Here is a 19,839-nt window from a genome sequence, read left to right as displayed (position 1 = left end):
CTGGTCAAAGTGCAGTCCTGTTTTTAAGATTTCTTTAAAAATTGGGGGTTAAAGACAAAAGCGTGATTTGTAAAAAAAATTAAATGTGATTTAAAATTGAACGTTTCCCCCCCAAGTTCTATCTTGCAGACTTTGTTTTTGCTTATCATTTTGTCTAGAAATCAAGGCCAAAGTTTTATGTCCTCTCAATGTTTCCATATCCTTCTGGGAAGCTGCATATGGGCCATGTTCGGGTCTACACCATAAGCGACACGATAGCACGGTTTCAGAAAATGAGAGGATTTCAGGTAACTATTGACATTTGTTTGGATAATATTTCGGGTGCTTGGAAATGAGTATTCTGTGGCTTTTGAGGACAGTGAAAACACACTTAGGAACAGGCCGAGCCTCAAACCTTTATTTAATGACAGCTAATCACAAAGCACAAATTGGGAGGACCTTAACCAGATTATAACGGAATTAGGGGCTGTGTTATAAGTAATTATTCAGCATAGTCCTCGCTTCAGATTGCTTGTGGTGTTCTCTGCCTCTCTACTCCACCTGGCCCTTTCCGGTAAAAGTGGCATACTTATCCTAATATACAGCAACCTGGGCATATAACAAATACTCCTTCCTCTTAGGTAATGCTTAAAGGTAAAGGTAAAGGTACCCCTGCCCGTACGGGCCAGTCTTGACAGACTCTAGGGTTGTGCGCCCATCTCACTCAAGAGGCCGGGGGCCAGCGCTGTCCGGAGACACTTCCGGGTCACGTGGCCAGCGTGACATCGCTGCTCTGGCAAGCCAGAGCCGCACACGGAAACGCCGTTTACCTTCCCGCTAGTAAGCGGTCCCTATTTATCTACTTGCACCCGGGGGTGCTTTCGAACTGCTAGGTTGGCAGGCGCTGGGACCGAACAACGGGAGCGCACCCCGCCGCGGGGATTCGAACCGCCGACCTTTCGATCGGCAAGCCCTAGGCGCTGAGGCTTTTAACCACAGCGCCACCCGCGTCCCCCAGGTAATGCTTATGCCTGATTAAAAACCTGTACAATTTGCAAACTTGCCTTATTTTACAACTAACTGGCACAAGAGGGAGAGCAGACAAACCAGGAGAGGGTGGCTTTGCACCATCCCGGTCCCTGTGTGGTCTGCTCTCCCAGCCGGCAAGAGCGTTTGTTTGCACTGCAATAGTTGCTTGACCTGTGCATCATCTGGCTGCAGGTAACAGTGTTGCTGTCATTTGTAGTAGGGGGTTAGTGTGTAATTACTAGCCGAGTGAATGCAGCTGGGGTTGGGGTGTGGTCCAGGGCCTGCCTTACTATAACAGCAGCCCTGCTGCAGGCAGCGAGGTCAGCCACTTTGGGGAGATGCAGGGGCAAAGGTGCTTCGTGCTGTCAGTCAGGCTATAGAACTGTAGGCTAGGTGCTGCGTGAGACAGTCCTGTGACTCTCAACCAGGGTGAGAGCCTGGCTGATGGAAATCTTGGTTTGCTGGAATTCCCCCTGAGTGTGAGAGGTAGGGGGAAGAAATCTTGACTTCTTTGGGAGCATCAAACTGGAACCTGAGGTTTGGACTATTGCTTCCTGCAAAGAGAGGAGCTAACCAGGAGCAAAGGAGCTGGGTGCAATAACACACAGGACATTGTAGTTTATGCAAGACAGGAGCCATAGCTTAGCACAGGGGTCAGCAAACTTTCTCAGCAGTCCACTGTATCTCAGACCTTGTGGGGGGCCAGACTATATTTTTTTGGGGGGGGCAATTAATGAATTCCTATGCCCCATAAATAACCCAGCGATGCATTTTAAATAAAAGGACACATTCTACTCATGTAAAAACACGCTGAATCCCGGACCGTCTGTGGGCCGGATTTAGAAGGTGATTGGGCCGGATCCGGCCCCTGGGCCTTAGTTTGCCTACCCATGGCTTAGCATGTGCAAATGTGCCCTTTGTCTATAACAGGAATAGCCCACGTGGGTCCCTCTGGATATGGCTACACCATCTCTGACCATTGACCATGCTGCCTAGGGCTGATATGAGTATATCAGGGGATCACCACTTTGGTTATCCCTGATTCACGCTGGCATTAATTTAGCCGATCAGCTAAAGGTTGTAGCCCTAATTCAAATTCAGTAGACTTTCTTACTTGCAGATCTATGTTACTGGATGGCGATGCCAGTTCCAGTAGCGAGGAACAGTGATTCAGAAACTGAGGGACTGGTGGGAGCATTCCATATGTTGCCTTCTACATTTGTATTCCCCTTCCCCTTTGCTGCTTACAAATTAGGAAAAGAACTGTCTCTGTAACTTTGCCCACAATATTTTATTACTTGAAATTGAAGCATTGACACCCTCGGTTCCAGCAACATCCCTGGTCTTATTTGCACTCCCATCTCTTTGAATGCTGGCCTGTCACAAGTTCAGCAAAGTGCATTTTTATAACACCTTTTAAATCTATTCACAATCTGGAGCTAAAAGACAATGCACTTGAAAGGATGTCTCTCCACCCCCAACCCCCCAAATGTATCTTGAAGGCTACATTAGTCTCCATGGTAACAGATAAATACATCTGCTTCTGAGATTAATCTATGGATAATTGAGAGTAGGCTTGAAATGGTTTTTCCCCTAATGTATTTTGTTTCAATACAGTTAACTCTACAGTAACAGCTAAATACATCTGCTGCAGAGACTAAGGAATGGGCAGTAGTCCTCCTTACACAAAGGTCCACAGGATGTATATTTATATAAGATATATAAGGTAAAGGTACCCCTGCCCGTACGGGCCAGTCTTGACAGACTCTAGGGTTGTGCGCCCATCTCACTCAAGAGGCCGGGGGCCAGCGCTGTCCGGAGACACTTCCGGGTCACGTGGCCAGCGTGACATCGCTGCTCTGGCGAGCCAGAGCCGCACACGGAAACGCCGTTTACCTTCCCGCTAGAAAGCGGTCCCTATTTATCTACTTGCACCCGGGGGTGCTTTCGAACTGCTAGGTTGGCAGGCGCTGGGACCGAACAACGGGAGCGCACCCCGCTGCGGGGATTCGAACCGCCGACCTTTCGATCAGCAAGCCCTAGGCGCTGAGGCTTTTACCCACAGCGCCACCCGCGTCCTATATGAGATACATAAGTGGCCACAAATTTGGGCTTAGTATTCTAGTCAGCCATTTTTGTACCTTGTATTTCCATTATCCCTTTCCCAGGTCTTTCTGGCATGTGCAGAGAATTCAGAAGAGGGAGGGGTGTATTTTATGTCTTTGTCCTGGAACTTTACAGGGTGTGCTTCACTCTCATCTATTAACATGAATATTTATTAAGATGCTAAATGAAAGCAAGGCACGGCTCAGTACACAAGCACTGGCTAAGAATAACCAAATCTGGCATGCAAACTACTGTTGGCACCTACTTGATGTGCAGTGGAGAAAACCTTATTTGTGAGGTTTACATTGCACTTTGAAATTAAAGGTAAAGGTAAAGGTACCCCTGCCCATACGGGCCAGTCTTGACAGACTCTAGGGTTGTGTGCCCATCTCACTCAAGAGGCCGGGGGCCAGCGCTGTCCGGAGACACTTCCGGTTTACGTGGCCAGCGTGACATCGCTGCTCTGGCAAGCCAGAGCCGCACACGGAAACGCCGTTTACCTTCCCGCCAGTAAGCGGTCCCTATTTATCTACTTGCACCCGGGGGTGCTTTTGAACTGCTAGGTTGGCAGGCGCTGGGACCGAACAACGGGAGCGCACCCCGCCGCGGGGATTTGAACCGCCGACCTTTCGATCGGCAAGCCCTAGGCGCTGAGGCTTTTACCCACAGCGCCACCCGCGTCCCTGCACTTTGAAATGTTGCTCATTAAATACTCTTCCTCAGTTTCTTCCGTTGTTTCCCTTGAAGTGTGAGATTGACGCATTAGCAGAAAGAAGGCCTACTAGAGCAATAACTAATACTTTATACAGTGCTTAATATAGCAAGATCACACTGCAAATTTGCTAAGATGGGAGTTAAATACAATAGCTAAAGTCTGTTCAGGTTTTTCTCCCCTTGCAAATACAGGCAAAGTACTGTATAAACATTCCATTAAATCTAACGTCGTGTTTTTTTTAGCATAATCAGTGTAGGCTTGGGCCTCACAGCCTAGTGAACTTTTCAAAGACCTGGAGATGTGATTGCCTATCCTTGATAAATAGTAATTAATTCCTGCTGGTAATTGCTCTAAAAGTTTAATTCTAGTTATCTAATGTGCTTTACAGTACTGTTGCGCTCTTAAAACATTCATTGTTGTAACAGCAAAGTCTTCAACAGTAAAGTCTTTAACAGCACCAATGTCACGTCATAATAGAAGTGTTAATAAAGGCATTTTGCACTGCTGGATATATTACTTTGATAAATATATCTTTTAATTTCATATAAAACACATATCTATTTTAAGTTATGCTTTGTACCTATTTTAAATCATAGTCGTGATGCGCTCTACCTCTGCTCTTTCCAGCTTAATCAGATCTAATTTAAGTCCAACGCCAACCTATTATTATTATTAGTTAAATTTGTATACAGTGCTACCTTTTTTTGGAGAGGTGTTATGCATGCAGAGTACACAAAGGGCAGGCTTGATTCTTACTAGATAATATTTTTTTAAAGTATCCTGTACATTGCGCTTAAAGCTAAATTGTTTGTGACAGGCACAGTCTGGATGATTCAATGAAACAGCAAAGATGCTGAATTTTGAAAAATGCTTCATTATTTTGAGCCCTGGAGGTGTTGCTAAATCCACTCTGGAAAGTGACAAAGGGTGACATTTCTTATTTTTGTTACAGGTGATAAATCCAATGGGATGGGATGCATTTGGATTACCTGCAGAGAATGCGGCAATTGATCATGGCTTGCATCCAGCAGACTGGACACAAAGGTGCTTGGTTTTCTTGCTGCTTTATGCATGTGTCAGTTCTGAAGCAGAATATTGCTGCTCTTCCTCCTTTCCATGTTCTTTTAGCCTCTGCTCTACAGAAAATGCCCCAGGTTAGAGAGATACGCACCTAGCAATGTCTCTGTCATTAGAATTTTCTATAACTGTGCCTGGTACCAACACCTAGGATTGTGCATACTTTCTCTAGCTCATCAGGTATTAAGCCAAGCTTTCTCCTACATGGGATGATACAACTGTGTGAATGTACGAGGAGCATCAGTTACACACTACGTATTTAGGAATTTGCAGCTCACTCTTCCCATAGGGACACGGGTGGCACTGTGGGTTAAACCACAGAGCCTCGGGCTTGCCGATCAGAAGGTCAGAGGTTCGAATCCCCCGACGGGGTGAGCTCCCGTTGCTCGGTCCCTGCTCCTGCCAACCTAGCAGTTGGAAAGCACGTCAAAGTGCAAGTGGATAAATAGGTACCGCTCAGGCGGGAAGGTAAACGGCGTTTCTGTGCGCTGCTCTGGTTCGCCAGAAGCGGCTTAGTCATGCTGGCCACATGACCCGGAAGCTGTACGCCGGCTCCCTCGGCCTATAAAGCGAGATGAGCGCCGCAACCCCAGAGTCGGCCACGACTGGACCTAATGGTCAGGGGTCCCTTTACCTTTACCTTCCCTTCCCATATTGGACCAGAAATAAGATTTTTTTCTTAAAATTGTGTCACTCATATTAATATTAAAAATTATTTGGTTTTAGTTAATCTAATTGAATTGGGGTTCAGTAAGTAGCAATCTGGCAAAGGATTTTTATAAAGTGAATGGTGGATGGAACTCTGAGGCCGTTTAAGTTGACCCAATGCAAGTTGGAGGAGTTTAGGAGCTTTTTCTTGGGAGCAGTTGTTTCTGAAATACTCTTTTCTGTTTAAATATGGATTTTATTTTGTCTTTCAGTAATATTCGGCACATGCGGAAACAGCTTGAAGCGTTAGGCTTGTATTTTAGTTGGGATCGGGTAAGCTTTTTTTATTTTAATATGTATACTTCATGAAACTTAATTGTCTGTGCATTATTGAAGTGTGTGCGTTATAAGTGTTTCATATTGTTAACATGCATGAATTTGAAGTCAGTTTTAAGAAAGTTCTTCTCTAGGATGAGTTTACTTACTATTGTTGTTTAAACCTATTAGTTTCTTGTCTCCAAGTAACTTACATTGATAAAAATGTACATAATTGCATTATACCATAGACGAGGGCAGGAATTGTGTAACACATTAATATTCCGTACAACATTTTAAAACACACACAGCAACCCCCACATAATAATGGTGGAAAATATTGGCAGCACCCTAACAATAAACAGAACAATACACCCACCCACTCACCAGTGGACAAAAATAGAAACTCAGCACTGACATCCCCTTGCTAGCCGAGGAGTCATGACGTGCTTTATGACTTACGATGTGATTATTCGTTGCACGAAACACCATCAGTGTGCATGACCCTCTGTAGGGCACAAACGGACAGGTCCCTGATGCAAGGAGCTTACAGTCTCAACACAGGGGAAGCAGTGGAGGAAGGCGAGAGAGGTGGGGGCAGGGCTAAAATAAAGAGGCAATATGCAGCTGTTTGTTGCTTGTACTGGGGCTGAGTTGCAGCAGGGAATGAGAACTAGGGGGCTAAACCGTAGGGTTAGGAGAAAACGTGGGCATGAGTGATAATGATGACAATAATATTTCTTAACCTACACCAGGGGTCAGCAAACTTTTTCAGCAGGGGGCCAGTCCACTGTCCCTCAGACCTTGTGGGGGGCCGGACTATACAGTGGTGCCTCGCAAGACAAAAATAATCCGTTCCACGAGTCTCTTCGTCTAGCGGTTTTTTCGTCTTGCGAAGCAACCCTATTAGCGGATTAGCGCTATTAGCGGTTTAGCGGCTTAGCGGCTATTAAAGGCTTAGCGGCTTAGGGGCTAAAAGGCTATTAGCGGCTTAGCGGCTTAGAAAAAGGGGGGGAGCGGAAAAAAATCGCAAGACTCGCAAGACGTTTTCGTCTTGCGAAGCAAGCCCATAGGGAAAATCGTCTTGCGAAGCAACTCAAAAACGGAAAACCCTTTCATCTAGCGGGTTTTTCGTCTTGCGAGGCATTCGTCTTGCGGGGCACCACTGTACTTTGAAAAGAAAAGGGGAAAAAAGAATGAATTCCTGTGCCCCACAAATAACCCAGAGACGCATTTTAAATAAAAGCACACGTTCTACTCATGTAAAAACACCAGGCAGCCCCCACAAATAACCCAGAGATGAATTTTAAATAAAAGGACATACAGTGGTACCTCGGGTTACATACGCTTCAGGTTACATACGCTTCAGGTTACAGACTCCGCTAACCCAGAAATAGTACCTCGGGTTAAGAACTTTGCTTAAGGATGAGAACAGAAATCATGTTTCAGCGGCGCGGCAGCAGCAGCAGGCCCCATTCGCTAAAGTGGTGCTTCAGATTAAGAACAGTTTCAGGTTAAGAACGGATCTCCGGAACAAATTAAGTACTTAACCCGAGGTACCACTGTACAGTATTCTACTCATGTAAATACATGCTGATTCCTGGACTGTCCGTGGGCCAGATTTAGAAGGCAATTGGGCCGGATCCGGCCCCTGGGCCTTAGTTTGCCTACCCCTGACCTACACACTGTGCCTTGCACAGTACATGAGATTAACAAAGGGGGAGCCCTGCTGTCAGGCTTGTAGCATGAGGAAAAAAGCAGAGTATAAAAAATGGCCAGAGAATCACTTGGTAGCTGATCATCTGTGTCACTGGTGAGAAGCTTGACTTACTTCCTCTTCCCTGAACCTAGAAATCTATTTGTGCTGTTATGCTTTGCTCACAAGTGATATCAAGACTCTATCAGAGTTGCACTTTAGTAGGCAGTAGTGGCCGGTGCCCCTTGGTTCTTGAAGGGCACGGAGGCCAACAGTAGTTGGAGCCAGAGCCAATGAAAGGCAGAGCCAACTACCGTATTTTTCGCTCTATAAGACGCACCTAGTTTTTGGAGGAGGAAAACAAGAAAAAAAAATATTCTGCATCTCAGAAGCCAGAACAGCAAGAGGGATTGCTGCTTTCACTGCGCAGCGATCCCTCTTTCTGTTCTGGCTTCTGTGATAGTTGCGCAGCCTGCATTCGCTCCATAAGACGCACACGCATTTCCCCTTACTTTTTAGGAGGGGAAAAGTGAGTCTTATAGAGCAAAAAATACGGTATTTCCTACCTGCTGAGCTCTGTGATGGTAACACTGAGACTAAGGAAGCTGACAGCCAGTGCCAACCCCTTGAACTGAATGTAAGTAAAGACAGCAGGCAGTTGGGAGCTGGCTAATGACAGGCTGAGGTTGGTGGGCAAGTGCCGAATTCACATCCAATGAAACAATCTCCTCTGTTAGTGAGTGAACCACTTTGAATTACTGAATTGGAGGGAGACGTCTAGACCTTCTAGTTCAATCACCAGCTTGATGCAGGTTATCCAGAGTTGGTGCATTCTCCCAGCAGGTGGCTCACCATTGTCTGGTTCCATTGTCACACTGCTCTTACCTTCAAGAATGTCGAACCAAAGTGTACTCTCTTGTCACTTAAGCCCATTAAGCTTGAGAGGATGTGTCTGTGCTGCCTGCCGTAGCCCTATACAGTGGTGCCTCGCAAGACGAAATTAATTCGTTCCGCGAGTTTTTTCGCCTTGCGATTTTTTCGTCTTGCGAAGCACGGTGTCAGAAAAGTTTTGGAAAAGCTTCAAAAATCACCAAAGTCTTCAAAAACCTCAAAAAAGGCTACCACACCGTGTGCTATGAGTTGCTCCTCGAAGTCAAGTCGCAACTGTATTAACGGTTTTAAGAAAAAGGAAACAACCTGCAAGACGTTTCCGTCTTGCGAAGCAAGCCCATAGGGAAAATCGTCTTGCGAAGCAACTCAAAAAACCAAAAACCCTTTCGTCTTGCGAGTTTTCCGTCTTACGAGACATTTGTCTTGCGAGGTACCACTGTACATCGAACCCAGCAATATAAATACGCTGTAAAGGCTTTACTGGCTCTGCCAAGAAACTTACATTGCCCCCTGCTCTCAAATTGTGAAGCAACAGTGTATGGGTTTAGGCACACTTAAAACTCTGACAGTTTGTGGCCATGGATTCCCCTATCTACTTAAAATGGCTTCCTTGATTTAGTGGGTGATATTCAGGACTGCTGTGTATTCATTAGAGTGCACATGGAATACTGAATCGGGTGGTCATCTTTTGAATGAACCACTTACTGTTCTGAGGAACCAATACTGAAATTGCTCTTATTCTGTTTACAGGAAATAACCACTTGTTTGCCAGAGTACTATAAGTGGACACAGTATCTTTTTATTAAGCTTTATGAAGCGGGGTTAGCCTATGAAAATGAAGTAAGTTGAACTGTGTCTTTTTATATTATGGATATGCCTTTAAAAGCTTTGGGTGATTATTGCTTGTGTGGTGACTTTCAGCCATACAGCTGTAGAAAACTGTGTGTGTGAGAGTGTGAGTGAGTGTGAGAGAGAGAGAGTGCCTGTGGTGTTCTATGTTGCATAAGATGATGATTATTTCTATAATTTTTTCTACCCCAACTCTTCTGAATTACTATTTCCAAAGCAGCTAATGATGCAATCAAGCAAATAAACAAAACACAAACAAAATAATAATAATAATAGCAAATAAAAATAGCACAACAGTAAAATCAAGAATTGAATTTGCCACAGAAAACCAATTTAACCAGAATTTTGAAGGCTAGCGTGTCCAGTAGGTAGGGGCACTGCAATCAATAAAGCTTTCTTCCTGGTTTCTGGTGCCTCTGCTTTGAAGGAAGATGAGCATCTGGAGGAGGGCATTGGCAGACATCTAAAGATATAGTGGGAATAGATGGTCCTTCAAGTTCCTGGGTCCCCAAGCCTTTAAATGTGAGCATCTGCAATTTGAATCAGCTTGGGAACAGACTGCCAGCCAGTGAACTTGTTTAAAAGATAATGAGAGATGATCTGACTAGCCAGAACTTGAACTGGCAGAAACTTTTGAACCATCTTCAGAGGCAGCCTCATGTATAATGCATTTCAGTAGTCAAACCCAGAAAGTAATGGGAAGCCAGCTTGCTGTGCCTGGTTTAGTTCTGTGGCAGGAATAGTAACCTATATTAAAGTGACTCTTGTGGGCTTTGTGGGATAATATTTTTTTCTGTAGGAGACTTTCTAATTTGGCAAATGAATCCCTTCACTCCATGGACTTCAATGTCCCAAAGGAGGTCCTACATTCAAAAAGCAATATTCTTCCATTGCTGAAATCATTGGGGGACTGTTTTTTGTTAATATAAAGCTATGTTAGTTTTGGAAGCGAAGATATGCCAGATACATGGTGGAAAGAATTGGGTATTATTATTATTTTTTGCAAGGCAGGACATGCACATGTAGTCATTCCTGTTACAGGAGTCTGTGGAAGTGAGGCTTTGCAACAGGTCAATCTCATTAGCCCTTGAGCAGTAGTGGGTGCAGAAGCCAAAGGCAGGATTTTTTCAGTCTGTCTAGGAATCTAATTGCGAGGCAACCAAAAAGACTTGTCTTTATCGGATGGCTTCTTTTTATATACACACATCTGTAAAGAGAAGTGTCTGTGAAGGAATGAGTTTTAGAAGCAAGTGTAAAGGATGATGCAGTGAATCAGAGACTGACTTAATTTGAGTGCGGGATTAGTCGTGCAAGCTCTTTTCAAAGGCAGAGTTCAACTCCGCAGCGTTCAAAAGAGTAGAACAGAAGTAACTTCTTCTGAGAGTATGCGGATTGCGTTTGCTGTCCTCCATCGCAGACTGCCGGCTAGCAAACTCTGTGACTGAGCAAATCATACTATGCTATTAGTGACAGATTATTCCACTGCATTAAAAAAAAAAAAAGTTTTAGCCCCACAATGTTTTGCTGGCTAGTTGTCCAGTGCCTAGTTTGTCCAATTCCTTTTATTTATTTTTTAAGAACAGTAAGATACCTCTCGTCTCAGGATATAATTTTAATACCACAGTATTCTGTGTATATGTCCATCTGCTGGCACCCTCTGCAACAGCGTAACAGTATGGTTTGCCATGGTGGGGAGAGAACGTCAGTGAGCCACACTCCTCATGTCTGAGTAGAGCTTTAGCTCACACAAACAAAGCTATGGATCCAAACCAATGTTCTGTTCAGTACTGAACAGAGTGGGCTTTTAATAATATGTGTAACCTTTAATTTCCCTTGGAAGGCAAAGGTTAAGATGCTGCTGCTACGGGAGAGATGAAAGGTGGTTCTGTTCTTCTATGATAGATTCCCATTCATTTGGAGTTGGTTTAATTTATATTGTTATACTATCCTGCCAGCCATCAGATAATGCACAGAAGGCTGTGCATTGTACAGTAGCACCATGATACCTTCTGCACAGTGGTGATGTGAACAGTGAGGTCATTTGTGTAGGAATAGCTTCAAATATGGCTCTCCTCATTTATCTGTTATCAGATATAGCAATAGAAATGCCCTTGAACCACCAAATCGTTTCTACATGACTTACCTTCTCTTCTTAAAAATGATTTATTAATTTTATTTCATAAAATTCATATATTTTCTGAATGTAGAAAACCTCAAAGCAGTTTAAAACATGCTGCTGTGCAGTATGTTTGTGTGACTAGTTTGTATACAGTAAGCCTACAACTTATGCTCTGGGGATCACGCCCGAAGTCAAAATTGCGTATAGTGAAAACATATTCGGTGCAGTGGCAGGTGGGATTGCCAAACATTTTTCCCCCCTAGATGCTTGCCAACTTTCTACACATTTTTTATTTAATTTATGTTTTTGCCAAGTGTGTAAAGCTGAATGTGCATGAGTTAAATGCGTGTGAATTGTGAGCTTACTGTATCTTCAGTGAATAGAAACAAAGACATTTAAAAGGGCGTCGGATGTCAATCAGCCAAAGGCCTGGTTAAAGAGGAACGTTTTCGCCTGGAGTCTAAAGGTGTATAATGAAGTGTATGTGTACCCAACACCCCGCTAATAACTCTGCGTTTTACTGATATGCTTATTAATGCCAGAATTCCCTCTCAATTTGATTCCTGGCATCTTTTTAGGCAATGGTTAATTGGGATCCTGTGGATCAGACTGTTCTTGCTAATGAACAGGTGGATGAAAATGGCTGTTCGTGGCGTTCGGGAGCAAAAGTGGAAAAGAAATACCTCAAACAGTGGTTCATTAAAACATCTGCCTATGCAAAGGTGTGAGTATAAATTATTTTGCAGAGGAGACCCTCCCGTCAAAGTATTTTTCCCGATCTGTAACAGGCTTGTAGGTTTCGGTGGTATGTAAGATCATTTTCTCTTCCTGCTGTCGATAAGTGTCTGTCATTATAACTATGGTGCCATTATAACTACGCTGCTGCAAAAATGGATAGAGTTACATCATTATAATGTAACTACAGCACCATTTAGTTTTGGCCTGTTTCACCTTTAAAGAACATCTTGTGATGTAAATGTGTTCAGCTAGCAGGTCACGCTAACATAACTTTTAGTATAATCCAGCGTTTCCCCCCCAGGTTTGTTCTATTTGGACAAAAACATCTTTCTGAGCATGAAAAAGAGAAACTGAATATGTGTGATGCATGAACCTTTTAAGAACTATTATTCTTGGCAATATTTCCCCCCCTCTCACTGTGACAAATTGGGAAGATGACTTGACTTGTAAAACTGCAAATACAAAATTTAAAATATTTTTGGAGTAAGAATTCCTGAGCGAGTACCATAAGCCCTGTCAACATTTCACAACTTGACTTCCTTCTACAGCCTCTCCAGTGCTTTCTACGGCGATTTTAACAGTTAGGATATATGGGTGGTTTAGTCAGTGTAAGAGTCATAGGCTGCAGGTGTGTGGCCTTTTCCTCTGGAACGGCTAGCCTAAGAGACGGCTACAAATCAAAAGTCCCCAGTTTCCAACTCGATTCTGCCATGAACTCACTAGGGAGCCTTAAGGAAACCTTTCCCTGACTTATATTACAGGGTTGTTGTAAAGATTTCAGTAAGATAATGCATGTGAAGCTCTTTGAACACTTGAAAATGCTATACAGATCTTGTTAATGGCACGAGACTGCATGAAGTTCAAGGAAAGCCTTTAGCGCGTTGCTTACAGCCTTTGGTGCTTGCATCATCTTTATATGTTACGGAGAATTCAGTTATTTGTGTATATGTATCTGCTCGTGTGTCAACATAATCTTCTCTTTACTGGTTATTTTATTTTTGCTACCTTTTGCTAAAGCCACAGAAGTTATGCCCAAGCAGTTATGCTAACTATGTGCAATTTTTACTGGATTTGGGTGTTTTTTAATTTTATTTTTCAGGCTTTTTTAAAATAAAAGAGTCTAATATTAATTATGTATTTTAAGACTGTAATTATTTTGTTTCCATAGTTACAAGAATAATGTATGCAGAATCCTTGAAAAGTCTCGTACTTCACACGGGTTTCTGCTTGGTTATGCAGTATTTGTGTTGAAAATACTCCCATTTTGTCTTGAAATCTAAGAGTGGCTTACAGTATTTTGTTGCAAACTCTATGGGACAATTTCTTACACACACACACACACACACACACACACACACACACACACGGAAAGAGAGAGAGGGGTTAATGTGCATATTTCTGTCTAGCCCTCTGTTGTTTAAAGTTGAGGGATACATCCTTCATTACTGCTCACTGCTAGTGTTTCACTTACCAGAAAGTTGCAATCAAGGGTCTGAATGGCTCTGCATTTGAATGAGCAAGTGCTCTCTTCTCTGTTTGTCAGGTGTGGGGAATACAGCTTGAGAGCTGTATTCTGGGGTTTTTTGGGGGGTGGTGCATGCTAGTGGTGGGCAGAGCTAGAGCCCAAAATCGGTGGATCACCCCATTTTCTTTCTCATTCTCTGCCACCATATTCCTCCTCCTTCCCCTTGCCCCCTGCATCATGAAATTAGGCAAGGTATAGGCCATTAATTCAGCAAATCAAATAGGGCCTCAGTAAGAGAAAGGCATGGGACGCAGGTGGCGCTGTGGGTTAAACCACTGAGCCTAGGACTTGCCAATCAGAAGGTCGGCGGTTCGAATCCCCACGACGGGGTGAGCTCCTGTTGCTCGGTCCCTGCTCCTGCCCACCTAGCAGTTTGAAAGCATGTCAAAGTGCAAGTAGATAAATAGGTACCGCTCTGGTGGGAAGGTAAAGGGCGTTTCCGTGCGCTGCTCTGGTTTCGCCAGAAGCGGCTTAGTCATTCTGGCCACATGACCCAGAAGTTGTACGCCGGCTCCCTCGGCCAATAAAGCGAGATGAGTGCCGCAACCCCAGAGTCGGCCACGACTGGACCTAATGGTCAGCGGTCCCTTTACCTTTACCTTAAGTGATATAGACATAGGCAAACTTGGCCCTCCAGATGTTTTGGGACTACAACTCCCATCATCCCTTGCTAACAGGACCGGTGGTCAGGGATGATAGGAATTGTAGTCTCAAAACATCTGAAGGGCTGAGTTTGCCTATGCCTGATACAGACCAATAATTCCTACACAGTGTGCTGCTCTCGAGCTTTTTTATTTTTATTCAGTTTACTTTACAAAAAAGTAGTAAAAATCATTATAAAAGATAAGCTTCATCTCTCTTGTTGGTAAGATAAGAGGAGGAAATATAAAAGGTTAAGGTCTCTCCTCGCTGGCTGTGAACTGTAGCCAAGGTGTGTCCTTCGTAAGGAGAGGCCTTAATCCTAAATGCTGGTACAGGCTTAGGAGAAAAAATGACTAGAGAGGAGGCAAGGTGATTGTGAGTTCCTCTCCAGGAGCCTCTCTAGAAATAAGTTTGGTGAAATAAGTAGGGCTTATTTCACAGTAAACTTGGGTGGGATTGTGGTATAAATCTATGTAAATTCAGATGTTCATCAATTAACTGCCTTCATGATATGGTAGCCCCATCTTGTGGAATGAAACTTATAGTTCACCTCTTCTCTCGCAGTTAAAATCAGACTCATAGCTCTTTCATAGACCATGTGCTACAGGTTGTAGCTCAGGCTGCAGACTGTGATACAAAGGGTGATAGAAAATAATTTTCTAGCCTATCAGATAGCTTCACTTCATTACTGTCTTAGAAATCAATATTTGTGTTAGATACGGTATGGCGTTTGGAGTGGTCATTTTTCTGATGCTCGCATTGTATTAATTAGCTTTTCAATTGACATAAGAAATTGATTTAATGTGATTACTGTTAAGCTTTAAGGCTGTATATATAATGCCATGATAGTGTTAAAATTCTTATTTTCAGAGCAGGGTTTTTAACTATGATAAAACTTTTTTTTCAACCTGGTGTTTAAGGAAAGGGGATCTTTGGTATTCATCTCTCTGATAAATGATACATTTTTCTCTTCCATAGACTTTTACTGCTCATATTGTTTACGTGGGTTCTCATAATGCAACGATCCTGAATAGAATTTGAGATATTCACCTCTGGACACAAATCTTTTCTCTTTGCAACATCTCAGATATGTTTTCAATCTAGGTCATCCTTTTGCTAGATTTGCCCAGCTCTATAATTCCCTCATCTCTCTGTCTCTTAGCAACTGGTGCTGTTGACTGCCACTTCCAAACAATATCAAAATTTCCTCTTGTGTTTCTGGATTCTCTTTAATGGATGCTCACCTTCATAAATTTAATCATGGGCTGTTCTACTGCTGCCTCTTTTTGTAACGCTCAGTTGTAAATGCAGTTCTCGTTTCTCCTTGTCAGATCTGAAAAGTTGGCAAAAAAAATCCCCAACTTTTAAATTGTTTTTTACATGAAGATTTAAAGGTTTTTGCTTTATTTTTCTGCTATGAGTTACTGTTTCCTTTTCCTGATTTGTTTAACATATTTGCATTTGAGTCTGCAAGATTGTTGCTTTTATTGTTGGATGCATTTGTCGCCATACTATCTACTTTGGCCTCAGAATGCTCATTTCTAGAGCTTTTTTTTATTCTAATAAGAGGCATCATCTCAGTGCTATCTTGCTAAAAGCAAACTCATTTTTTGACTTGCATTTTGTTAACCTCAACTCAATTGCCTTCTTCACCAGTGCTGCTTCCTTGCTGTCCTTTCTTGAGATAGGAGTATGGGTTTGCTATCTAGTTCCAGCCATTCTAAATTTTGGGTATTTTTTTCCTGTGGCCCAGTTCAGAGAAAACAATCCCAGTCTAGTGAATCATAAACTATCAGTCCAGTAACCATCCAGTAATGTGTGTATACACTCCTCCTTCACCCCTTAACTCATCCCAAGCTCTGGTCAAACTATCTTGATGTCTTAAGCCACAGTTTCTGTGACTTCTGAACTGTGGTTTAAGGTCTCCCTCAAAACCAGGATTCTGGTTTAATTGTCTGGCTCACAAGGAATCCATGAAACCCAAATTTCCTGGCTTGTATGTCCTGGGAAACTGTGGTTTAAGAAACCCGGCAAACTTGCCCAGAGCTTGGGCACATGAGGACAGGAGACAGTGGAAATGGCAAGGAAGTAGTATATGGACACACTGATTGTTACCAGGCCAAGAAACATGCTTTTTTGGGGGACCAGGACCATTAATGTGGCAAATACATTTTCACTGTGTATAATTTCTATTTTGAAAAAGGACAAACATGTTATTTCTATATTCTCTCTGATTACAGTTTGGCACTGCAGCAGCTAGTCATGAAACCTGTTCCCAGAGCAATATAAGCTCATCTCTTTCCCTAAAATAAAAAATAAAAAAATCTGCATGTTTTAAGCCAACTTGTGAACCCATTATTATTTTGAAGCACCATTTTAAAACATGTCTTTTTAATGAATGGGTCACTCCTAGCCTCAGAGTAGTTGTGCAGTGTTCTGACTTCTTGACTCACCTTTTCACATAAAATCTTGGTGTTGGCTATGGCTTCTTCTGCTTTTACATACCCCTGCCCGATGGTGTGGATTGCTCTGACATTCATTGTTTTCATTTCTGAGAACAAATTATGACTTGCTGTTACCTTTGCTCTCTTGGTAGATTATGTGAGTGCTTCTTACTGTTGATTTGCTCTTAATGTGTGCTAAATTCCATTGTAACCTTTAGCTACGTCCTTATTTCTCCGTCAGACTCATTTCCTTATATTGAATCTCTGCTCCTGTCATTTAGCTAGAATTTTATTTAGTGATTTGTGTGGGCTTACGAAGCTCTCACGAAGTACAATTTCTGCTGCTTTTCTTTCCACAAGATTGGATTGTGTGCCCATTCCATTAAATTTACCCCCAGCGGTCAACCAGGTGCAGACTGACTTTAGTGGCCAGTTTGGTGCTAGCATTAAAGAGCAGCCAATGGTCTATTTTTGAGGAGGTTTTTTCTTTTTAAATGCTATAGGGCAATGATAGCCTTACAGTTGTCATAGTGGTCATGGGTTATGGAAATTGGGGTCCTCCCGATCTTGAGGGGCTACATGGAGGCTGCCTCTGCTGTAAGGAGATGCCCCAGGCACCAAAAAGTCTTGGACCATATCTTTTGCTCATCTTTTGCTTCTTTCGTCATGTGTTTAATGTTGAATAGTGTCAGGACATTATTCAAATTCCTTGTGCCTTTGTGCACACCATACATTTAAAGCACAGGCACCTGTGCCCCCAAGGAATCATGGGAACTGCAGTTCACACCACAGAGCAACAAATCACATCACCCTTAACAAATTGCAGGTCCCATGATTATTGGGGGTTGGGTGCAGTTTAAATATATAATGTGTCTGAGATTATTATTATTTTTGTATTGCTGACTGTATTCATGCAGTTTCTCACTGAAAATGTACAGTGGTACCTTGGGTTACATACGCTTCAGGTTACATATGCTTCAGGTTACAGACTCCGCTAACCCAGAAATATTACCTCGGGTTATATTGCTTCGGGTTAAAAACTTTGCGGTGCAGCAGCAGCGGGAGGCCCCATTAGCTAAAGTGGTGCTTCAGGTTAAGAACAGTTTCAGGTTAAGAATGGACCTCCGGAACGAATTAAGTACTTAACCCGAGGTACCACTGTACTGCATTTGAGTGACCCAGGACATATCTGTGTTATTTCAGTGGTTTCACTGAAGGCTACATGACTCAACTCATTTACCTGATCCTTGGCTTATTCCTTTTATTTAACGGGCTTGAGTTTGAACTGCTTTGCCTTTTTAAAAACTGCGCGAGGCAGGTGTGTTCCATATTTGTGGAGACTTTTTTGAGCAAGCGCTTAGTCTCTTCAAACGTAGGATGGCCATCTATAGAGAAGAGCCAGGGTTGGGCAACCTTTTTTTCTGTCGAGGGTCACAGATAATCTGTCAGAGGTCACATGTTGACTATGGGTGGAGCCAGATCAAAAAAATACACGGACCCCTTTTATCCTACCACCCTCTATCGTCTCTCCCTCTTTCTCCTCACCCTATAGGCTGCCACGGGAGAGACAGATCACTTCTACCACAGGTCTGAACTGATAGTTTGCAGGCGGCTTTTGAAATTAGGCTGAAGGCCATATGAGACCCTAGGACCACAGATTGCTTTATAGCAGTGTTCCCCAACCTTGGGCCTCCAGCTGTTTTTAGACTACAATTCCCATCATCCTTGACCACTGGTCTTGCTAGCGAGGGATGATGGGAGTTGTAGTCCAAAAACAGCTGGAGGCCCAAGGTTGGGGAACACTGCTTTATAGCATACCATGCAAATTCTTGGTGTCATAAGTCAGGGGAAACAAAGGAAATCCCCCTTTAAAAAAAAGGAGTGGGGGAATATTCCTTCCTGTCAGGTGGAGAATGTGTGGAGGAAGAAGCAGAGTCAGGATGGGGCAAACATCTTCCACCCACGTTTGAACGCCTACCATTTTCTCTGCTTTTGTTGCAGGCTTTGCTCGATGGTTTGTCAGATCTCCCCAAGTGGTATGGAATAAAGGAAATGCAAGCTCATTGGTTAGGAGACTGTGTTGGATGCTATTTTGACTTCATGCTAAAGGTGAGCAAGTCCCTTCTTGGTGATGAGATATTCGTGCCCTGATCTGCCGGAGACTGAAAACTGTTAGGAATAAAACTAGAAATGTTAGCAATTACATGTGAGGGGTGGGTGCAAATGAAGGCTAGGGATCTTTTAGTCTGCAAGGCTGTTTTGCTCAGAACACATACCCCTGATACCGTAAGTGACATTGGCATGGGGCATGTAGAGACACGGCTGGATTGGCCGTGTGACCAAATTCGCCGTTGTATTCTCAGGTGTGGACTGTGGCCTTTGGAACTGATTCTGGAAAATGTCTGTAGAATTCATAAATGCAAGCTGGGGCCTGCAAGTGAAAATTGTGCGTGTTGCTCTGGAGGAAATTGCAGTAACCCTTTCCCTGTCTTTTGTCAGACTAATAATAACCCTACAGGAGAGACGATATCAGCCTATGCATGCGCACCTGAAGCCATTTATGGTGCATCTCATTTACATATCTTGCCTAATCATAGACTGTTACATGGAAATAGCTGTTTAAAGGAAATCTTCCGGAAGGAGCTTGTCCCAGGAAAAGGTGAATCTATCTTTCTTTCTTTCTTTCTTTCTTTCTTTCTTTCTTTCTTTCTTTCTTTCTTCTGGTAGTGCTTGATTTACTAAGACTAGGCAGTTGCTTGTGTAGCTTAACATGGTCAGCCTTGTGCAAAACAATTCACATGTAATATTTTTTAAACATTGCAGCATGCCTTTTAAACATATGGCAGCAGCCTGATCTTCTCTGTAAAGACAAGTTGCTTCGACTGAGAAACCAGACTAGAATCCCTTATCGGATTAGTACCTTGTAGCAACTGAAAACTGCTGAACCACCAAACTACAGAATTTCCTTCCAGGAAAACAACAAAGTATTGTGACACCTTGAATATTAAGAAATTGGGTTTCCCCCCCTGTAGAGTCCACTTCAGCATATGTATATTTTCAGTTGAC

General features: G+C 43.1%; 1 protein-coding gene across 4 annotated transcripts in view; it reads left to right on the top strand.

The window, feature by feature from the left end:
- Nucleotides 1-19,839, top strand: part of LARS2 (leucyl-tRNA synthetase 2, mitochondrial) — a 67,364-nt gene that overhangs the window by 3,897 nt on the left and 43,628 nt on the right. For all 4 annotated transcript variants that reach the window (XM_077916413.1, XM_077916412.1, XM_028751625.2 and 1 more), the window contains 7 exons: nucleotides 159-287; nucleotides 4,782-4,873; nucleotides 5,827-5,887; nucleotides 9,207-9,296; nucleotides 12,003-12,146; nucleotides 18,775-18,882; nucleotides 19,273-19,432. In XM_077916413.1, the coding sequence (XP_077772539.1) occupies nucleotides 189-287; nucleotides 4,782-4,873; nucleotides 5,827-5,887; nucleotides 9,207-9,296; nucleotides 12,003-12,146; nucleotides 18,775-18,882; nucleotides 19,273-19,432 (754 nt within the window). In that variant the 5' untranslated portion in view covers nucleotides 159-188. The remainder of the gene's footprint in view (nucleotides 1-158; nucleotides 288-4,781; nucleotides 4,874-5,826; nucleotides 5,888-9,206; nucleotides 9,297-12,002; nucleotides 12,147-18,774; nucleotides 18,883-19,272; nucleotides 19,433-19,839) is intronic.

Source organism: Podarcis muralis, chromosome 12, assembly GCF_964188315.1.
Source record: "Podarcis muralis chromosome 12, rPodMur119.hap1.1, whole genome shotgun sequence".
NCBI lineage: Eukaryota > Metazoa > Chordata > Lepidosauria > Squamata > Lacertidae > Podarcis > Podarcis muralis.
Note: the sequence above shows the minus strand (reverse complement) of the source record. Positions and strands in the feature narration are given on the sequence as shown.